Source organism: Rhinopithecus bieti, unplaced genomic scaffold (assembly GCF_001698545.2).
Source record: "Rhinopithecus bieti isolate Rb0 unplaced genomic scaffold, ASM169854v2 scaffold_27006, whole genome shotgun sequence".
In the NCBI taxonomy this organism is placed as follows: Eukaryota; Metazoa; Chordata; class Mammalia; order Primates; family Cercopithecidae; genus Rhinopithecus; species Rhinopithecus bieti.
In genome coordinates, this window is record NW_016813373.1 from 5,333,104 (window position 1) to 5,341,709 (window position 8,606).

Consider the following 8,606-nt stretch of genomic DNA (forward strand, 5'->3'; position numbering starts at 1 on the left):
TTTTTTTTTTTTATTTAAGATGGAGTCTTGCTCTGTTGCCTAGGCTGGAGTGTAGGGGCATGATTTTGGCTCACCGCAACCTCCACCTCCTGGGTTCAGGTGATTTTCCTGCCTCAGTCTCCCGAGTAGTTGGGACTACAGGTGCATGCCACCACGCCTGGCTGATTTTTGTATTTTTAGTAGAGATGGGATTTCACTATGTTGGCCAGGCTGGTCTTGAACTCCTGACCTCAAGTAATCTACCCACCTCAGTCTCCCAAAGTGCTGGGATTACAAGTGTGAGCCACCATGCCCTGCCAGATTGGCAGATTTAAGTAAAACTAATTAAATGAAGAATGATTCAACTGGAATTCTGATATTCAGTTGACCTGATGACTAACAACATTATTCACTTAAGAAAGTCTTAAATTCTTTAAAACAAGGAATATTAAACTGACTGTTCTTCACTAAAGCTTAGCTATATCCACACCTTTAATATCCATATTCTATATCATATTCTCTATGTGGATGTATTCCTTCTTTCTCCTCCATATTGCCTAATAATTTTTATTTGTTATATATGGTATATATTTAATATAAATTTGTTATGAATGTATTTATATTATATGCAGGCAATCAAAGCTTTTTGTTTTCCCATATAGTGTTCATATCAATATTTTTAGATAAGTTTTATGCATATTCAAAATATACACGTGTGCATATTTGTTTAAAAAAGATAATCCATTTTGTTCCTGTTTTCTACAAATGATGGTGTATTATATGCATTTTTCCTTACCTTGTTTTTTCTGTTTCATACTGTATCTTGGAGATTTTTTTGGTATACACACATGAAGAGGTTCTTCCTTAATTAGAAAATGGAGGCATGGTGTTCCATTGTGTAGATATACATAATTGACTTAAACAGTTTCGTAGTGATCTACATTGTGTTTCCAGTGTTTTCTATGACATATGACGCTGAGTGAAGAATCTTGTGCATACATTTTTAAAACTCTGTGCAGGTATAGTTATGGTTATATAAGTAAAATTCCCTGGTCAAAGGGCATATACATTACTAATTTTGATATTGCTAGGTTGCCCCTACAGAGATTGTACCGATTTACACTGCTATCAGCAATGTATGAGGGTGCCAAAAATGTGTTATTAAACTTAATTACTTTCACTATATTTTTTGTGTTACTATTTTCTTTTTCTTTTTTCCCCCGTGAATAGTCTGTCCTATCTTTTGCTCATTGTTCTATTTGGTAGTTGGTTCCTTTTCTTATCGATTTGTAGGAACTCTTCATATATATTAGGAAACTGACACTGTCGATTGAGTTGCAAATGTTTTTCCCCTATTTGTTAAATGTTTTTTGACTTTTGTTCGTGGTGACTTTTACCAGACAGCAACTATTTCTTCCTTTTTTCCCTGTCTCCCACTTTCCCTCCATCCCTTCATCCATCCGTCCTTCCTTCCTTTTTATAAATGAATTTACCAACCTTTTCTTCAGTGGTCTTTTTGTTGTTGTTTTGTTTTGTCATACTTAGGAAGGTATTCCTCACATTGCTATTATAAAATAAATCTCCACACATTTTGGCTGGTAGTCTTATGAATTCTTTCAAGCTTCTGGCTAAATTTAATGGCTCAATCCAAATTAAAAGAGAGAGGAAATTACCATTCAAATAAGATTCAATAGAGTTAAATGGGAATTTTTAAATTTAAGTCATGATATTTAAGTTTTTTAAGCTCTTAGGAGTGGCATATAGATAGCCAAACATAATTTAACAGATTAAGAAAACAGACTCTGGATGAAATGAAGTGTTAGGTTTTCTAGAGGAATACTGAATTTATTTATTCAAAAAAATAAAGGGAATATCTTATTATTCCCCCTTTTTTTTTGAGATTAGAAAACTGAAATTAAAGGCCATTTAGTTTACCTTTTGGTCTAACCTTGTTTACAGTGAAAGTTTGTAGTGAGGGTGAGGTACAATCAAGAGAGAGGAAAGTGACTTAATTATAATGTAGATAAGAGGTCTTGTGATAGTTGGTTAACAAGAAATTACCAATAATTAGTGTTTTTTTTGACTCTTTGACATCTGAATAAAACTGTTAGGAATTATTTGATTTCAAAAACCAATTTGCCCACTCAAATATTTTTTAGATTAGTCTAACAATTTATATAAAGATATTACTTAAAGTACATACTGAATAATGTCAATAAGAGTATTAGATATTGCCATATTTAATTTTAAGTTAATAATTATTTTTTCTTCTCGCTTTGCTTGCCTGTATGTGTGGCCTGTCCTTCAAAGTCTTCCTCCAAACTTTGACTTTTGGCTTCTTCCATTTTAGGGATTCGATTTGATATAATCTATAGGAGGAACAAAGAAATAATAATGACACAAGAATTCCAGGATGTACATACATATATATGTAGATAGATAAATATATAGGTATATGCATATTTATAGTCTCCTGCTGCCAGATTCCATAAGTAGGCTAAGGATAATCACTCAGTGATAAAGTATTTAGAATGTTTCTGTCCACAATGTAAAAGGACATTAATTTAACATATATTATTAAAGATGTCTGGACTTAAGGATTTTATATAATTCATCATTTGTCTTTTCTTAACTCAAGTGTTCCAGTTAAGTCTATGTGGTTAGTGAACATTATTTATTACTGATTTTCCTAATTTCATAATATTATGTGAATTTGAATATATAAGAAGTAATATATGTTATTTATTTCATATAATAAAAATTAAATTAATAATTATATACTTGCTATGAACACTATGTGTCAGGCATTGTTTAAATTATTTTATGTGTCAAAACTCATTTAATTCTCACATAGCCATATGTGGTAGGGACAAATGTTAATGACATGTTATAACCGAGGAAGCTGAAGGGCAGGGAGTTTAAGTTGCTTGCCCAAGATCACACAGTAAGTGGTGGAGCAAAGATTTGAACCTACATTGTCTGACTTTGGAGCCAACTCTTAATCATTACACTATTATGGAAATTAACATACTATAATAGAGTCATTTTTCTCAGTATGATTTGGCAAATCGAATCTTTGAATTGGCATTAAAGAATGATGGTCTAAGGAACACTATTCAATAGCATCTCTCCATACCATGGGGCAAGTGTTCATGACAGCAGTATCCACCAAGCAAATGAAAACAGCCAGTAGCTAAGCCTATAGTATTTTTTTTTTTTTTTAAGTTTTTTGAGAGAGGGTCTACTCTGTTTTCCCGGCTTCATTCAGTACAATGGTGCTATCTTAGCTCACTGCAGCCTCAAACTCCTGGACTCAAGTGAGTCCACGTCAGTCTCCTGAGTGTGTGCCACCACGCCCTGCTAATTATTATTTTATTTTTTGGTATGTTGCCCAGGCTAGTGTCAAACTTCTGGGCTCAAGTGATCCTCCCACCTTGGCCTCTCAAAGTGCTGGGATTATAGGAGTGAGCCACCACACTGCCAGTTTATAGTATTTTTGACAGGCTAAAATAGAAAATCACTAAAAGCACTTGGATTTTTATTCATATGAAACTTGGTGCCCTCATGTAGAATCTATTTATTCTTTCATTCTATCTGGTTCACACTCAAATCAAATATATTTCCTATTTTAGCTTTGGACTATCTGGAAAACTCAATTATTATACAAACATATTCCCTCAAGTGTTCATATAGTTGTGATTTTCCTGAAGTTTTCAAGTCAGGGAGGATATACTAATAGTAGATAAACTATCTTATTTTTACACTTTATTCTTTCACTTTTTTTACTTTGCCTCCTTCTTTCGAAGTCAGTTTTAGGCACTAATATCACACAGCTTATACTTTGAAACTCATCTTAGTTTTCTGTTGATTTACACTTCAATCTGGCATTTGCTTTGTGTGGTGCTTTCCCAAGGCGCAGGGTGGTAAGACAGAACTCTCTTAATTTCTCTTCTGCCTTTACCTTTGGTCTCCACACTTGGACTGGTCCTGTAATTTTGTTTCTCTTTTTGCAATCCCTATCCAGAATCACTGGAGGTCAAATGTCTTTGCCAATTTGATTTTTTCCACTTGAACAAGAGAAGACTGTCAAGGGAAAGCCAATCAATTTCACAATGTTTAGGTAAGTATAAATGTAATAAAGAATATTACATTTGAATGGATTTAGTAATTAAAAAGTATAATGGAAAATGGAAAGTAAAAGCTGCTGGACAGAAAAGCCATTTTATTTCTTACTGCAATTATTTACAAATAAATTTTGATCTGAAAAGACATAAAAATTTTTGCTTCAAAAGAAAACTACAAAACAAAGAAATGGAAATTTATTTGATAATTTCAGTAGCTTTTCAGTTCTCAGAAAAATAGAGACTCAATCCAGTCTCTTTACTTTTTAAGACTGGATTGTTAATTTGAGGTAGCTACTATTCTCAGTAAATATATGTAAGTTTAAGAAAATCTAAAAATAATTTTATTTCAAATGCTGAAGACACAGGGCACAGCTTCCTTCTTGAATTGCTTGCTGTTTACCTAGTTGACAATCTACTGGGAAAAGTAAATTCCTTTTCAGAAAAGGCTTTCACCAATTTCAAGGAATCCCTTTATGAAAAGATAATGCAGTTACTTAGGACAAAACTTATTTGTTGATTGGATTAATGTATGTTGAGAATAGACTATATGCTAGACATTTTCCTGGGCTCTGAATTACATGAAGAACAAAACTCTTCCAGTATGACGCTCACTAATACTAAGACTTAAATCAGCTGGGTTGCCTGTTTAAGTAAAGGACAGAGTCCATCCTTATCTAATACCTCCATTTGAGTTAGAGTACAAGGATTGGCAAACATTGCTACTGTTTACTGCCAGGGAAGCAGTGAACAGATTGAAAGAAAAATATTAAGACATGAGTGTGTTTGTTTGCACTGCTTGAAGCACCTAGAGGAAGACACAAGTAGAATATTATTAGCTATTAATAGATTTCATCTACTTTCCTATTAATTTATCCTGTCACCAACTCACTATGGGGTTTTCTGATTATCCCAAAATCTTATCTTTTTCAAAATTTACATTAGCATCATACAAGTAATTTTTTAAAAATCTTTTTTAGACAGACTCTCACTCTATTGCCCAGGCTGGAGTGCAGTGGCATAATCTCCCCTCACTGCAACCTCTGCCTCCCAGGTTCAAGAATTCTTGTGCCTCAGCCTTCCAACTAGCTGGGATTACAGGCATGGGCCACCACACCTGGCTAATTTTTGTATTTTTAGTAGAGATGGGGTTTTACCATGTTGTCCAGGCTGGTGTCAATCACCTGACCACAAGTGAACCACTGTCTTGGCCTCCCAAAGTGCTGGGATTACAGGCATGAGCCACTGTGCCCGGTTGCTATAAGCAATTTAATTGGAATATTTGCAAGGTGCTTAGGTCTCGGCACATAGTAACTGCTCTAGGAGTCTGTTAGATAAAATAAAAATACATCTTTTACATATGTGTATGCAATGTATCAGTCATTTAAAAATATAAACATTTACAATGCTATTATTTCATGGTTAAAAGATTTAATGTATACTTTAGACTAAAACATTTAAAATGACAATAGGATTATTACAGGGCTTTGAGTAAGCACATCTTTGTGTGATTGGAAATTGGTAATAAAGTAAGGCAAGAAGACAGAAGGTAAAAATCTTGCCTTCACCAAGATTTCCTTTGGTTCAAAAGAATTATTGTATTTTCCACATCACATAATTATGAAAAACTGATTTTGTATTTTTTATTTTAAATAGTTATATTACTGTTTCAATTAAAACCTGTAATAAGTAAAATTGTATATGGATCCTTTGACAGAATAATGTGCATTTAAAAGAATATTATCACCCTCTTCAAAAGTAATAGTAAAATCTAATATTGGGGAGAAACACAGCTTAAAATAGAATTTTACCAAGTTAGGGTTTTATTTTCCTCTTAATTTAGGATTTTAATAATTTTAAATAGTAGTTTATAGAGGATAACACTTCTCAAACCTTGTCCTCAAAATTCTAACACTTCCCAACTATGGCTTAGTAATTACCAAGAAATAAAATGAGACAAGTATAAATGGTCCTGCATGTTGTTCCTGTTTCATATATGATAGCGAGGATCTAGAATACAAAGGAAGTGAGTAAAATTTTTAAACATTAGTTTTAAAAGACTTTTTTTAAAAAAAATCTCCTAAACATTTCATTATCATCATTATCCTTGGTCACATGACAATTGTCAGTCACTTCAAACCTGTTTAATCTGATCAGACTATCTAGTTTTAAATTAACTTGTGTATTCTCAGGATTGCTTAAGAAGAGCTTAGCTTTCAAGACTAGCTATTGTAGTTTATTGGTAGATTTTCAAATAGTTGGAATTATCTAATCACTGTGTGATATAGACTGTCTTCTCTCCTAGCATCCACAACAACTTATAGCATTTACTATTACATGTTTTTCTCCACTATTGTAAATTCTTTGAGGACGGAGGCAATTTTTTACTTGTTGTTGTACCTCTTATAATCATTTCATATATTGTAAATACTTCATAAATGACAGTGGCAAATTTTAAAGAACCTACTATGTGCGGGGAACCCTAGACACTATTTTTAATCCACACAAAACTATTATCCTTATTTTTCAGAGGTGAATTGTAGACTCTGAGAGATTCAGTGACTTACCAGAGGTGGTATAGAGCCAGGTTTCAAATCTCTGACTCTCAAATCTCCAAAATTTCTATTTTTTCCATTATGCCATTCCACTTCAATAAAATGCTTAATGAATGAATGTGTTAACCACAGAAGCCGACCTATTTTTTTTTGTATATGCATTAAAACCAAGATGAGGAAATGGAAAGCAATAAATCAATAAGTCACTATGTCTCTAAATTCCTTGAGACAGTACTTATTTGAATGATATATTTTTGCTTTGGATTAAACCTCATTAGTTTATACTGAATGTAGTAGGATAGTTTGTTTGTTTCTTTCTTTTCTTCTTCCTTTTTTATTGTTTTTTGAGACAGAGTCTCGCTCTGTAGCCCAGGCTGGAGTGCATCTCCAGCGATCTCACTCACTGCTGCCTCCACCTCCTGGGTCCCTGTTCAAGCAGTTCTCCTGCCTCAGCCTCCTGAGTAACTGGGATTACAGGCACACGCCACTATGCCCAGCTAAGTTTTCTATTTTTAGTAGAGACGGGGTTTCACCATGTTGACCAGGCTGGTCTTGAACTCCTGACCTTGTGATCCACCCGCCTCAGCCTCCCAAAGTGGTTGGGATTACAGGCGTGAGCCACCGCACCTGGCCTATTTCATGTTAATGGAATTAATTTTAACTGACTAATAATGACTCTGGAACGTCAGTATGAAAGACCTGCTGTTGGTTTTTGACAATCATATGAATTGATTGAGAACTTATCATCAGTCTTGCATCTCTAGGTCATTTGTAAAAGCAAGTGTAATATGCAGTATGCATCAATTATAAATAAAAATAAAGCTAGGAAATGTTCTTTCTAGAACTACTCTTACACGTGGCCAAGTTATGGAAACATTACACTGTGAGCTTTTTGTGGAGATTTATATTGTAAAGTGAGATATTTCACCCATGGATTCATATCAATCAATAAAAAAATTAATCCTATATTCCAAAGAATAGTATTTGATTTTTAAAATGTATTTGAAGTTACAATTCTACAGATTCAGAGGTCTTTAAGATCAATTTCTAAAATAAGTCTATTTGTTTCTTAAGCTTCTTATGATCTAGCCCAAGTTTTGTATAAAATCTCAGTGTGTGGCTTATGTTTGTAAACTAACACTTCAGTCTCTCAAACTTCCTGCCACTCGTCTATTCATCAGAAGTCATAAATAAACACAGTTCCTTGGTACCTTTGTCTGCTTGAGCTGCTATAACGAAATACAGACTGTGTGGCTTGAAAAACAGAAGTTAATTTTCTCATAGTTCCAGAGGCTAAACGTCTCAGATAAAGATCTAGTAAAGCTGGCTTCTGGTGCAGGCCTTCCTCCTGGCGTGCCGATGTCTGCCTTCTCACTGTGTCCTCATATGACCGAGAGTGGGTTAGCTCCCCGGTGTCTTTTCTTGTAATCCTATGGGATCAGAGCCATACCCGTTGACCTTATGTAACTTTAATTTCTTCTATAAAGCCCCTGTTTCCAAACACTGTCATATTGGGGGTTAGGGGCTCAATGTATGAATTTTAAGGGAATATAATTCAGTTCATAGCGCCTGGATCTGACTTTTGCAAAGAATGACTTTACACAGATGCCCTCCACTATTTCTTTATCTCCATAGCCTGCCTTTTCTTTAATTTCTAAAGCTTTGAGCCTCTGGATTTTTCAGGGTTCCCCACCTATCCTTTAAAATTGTAGTTAGGGAAATGAGGCATACCTAAAATTAACTTTCTTTTTTTTTTTTTTTTTTTTTTTTTTTTTTTTTTTTTTTTTTTTATATTCTGCTATATCCTTATTACCCAGAGCATTGCCTGGCACATAGTAGGTGCCCAATTTATTTACTGAATGAAGGAATGCATGTGTGAATAGATACAACCTATAATATCTAGGACTATAAATTCACCAGCATAAATGCTGGCTCTCAGGCTAGACTCTGA

General features: G+C 34.0%; 1 protein-coding gene and 1 long non-coding RNA gene across 3 annotated transcripts in view; one reads left to right on the top strand and one right to left on the bottom strand.

Moving 5' to 3' along the window:
• The window catches only part of LOC108512703 (uncharacterized), a 39,505-nt gene that overhangs the window by 15,069 nt on the left and 15,830 nt on the right, over nucleotides 1–8,606 (top strand). The window contains exon 3 of the long non-coding RNA XR_001880661.1: nucleotides 4,004–4,099. This is a non-coding gene — a long non-coding RNA (uncharacterized LOC108512703). The remainder of the gene's footprint in view (nucleotides 1–4,003; nucleotides 4,100–8,606) is intronic.
• PDC (phosducin) overlaps nucleotides 1–8,606 on the bottom strand; it is a 21,831-nt gene that overhangs the window by 6,491 nt on the left and 6,734 nt on the right. Inside the window, exon 2 of one of the 2 annotated variants that reach the window (XM_017848054.1) lies at nucleotides 2,264–2,348. In XM_017848054.1, coding sequence (XP_017703543.1) covers nucleotides 2,264–2,324 — 61 coding nt within the window. In that variant the 5' untranslated portion in view covers nucleotides 2,325–2,348. Of the gene's footprint in view, nucleotides 1–1,476; nucleotides 1,572–2,263; nucleotides 2,349–8,606 lie in introns of those variants that run through there. The other variant, XM_017848056.1, reaches the window with a different exon arrangement.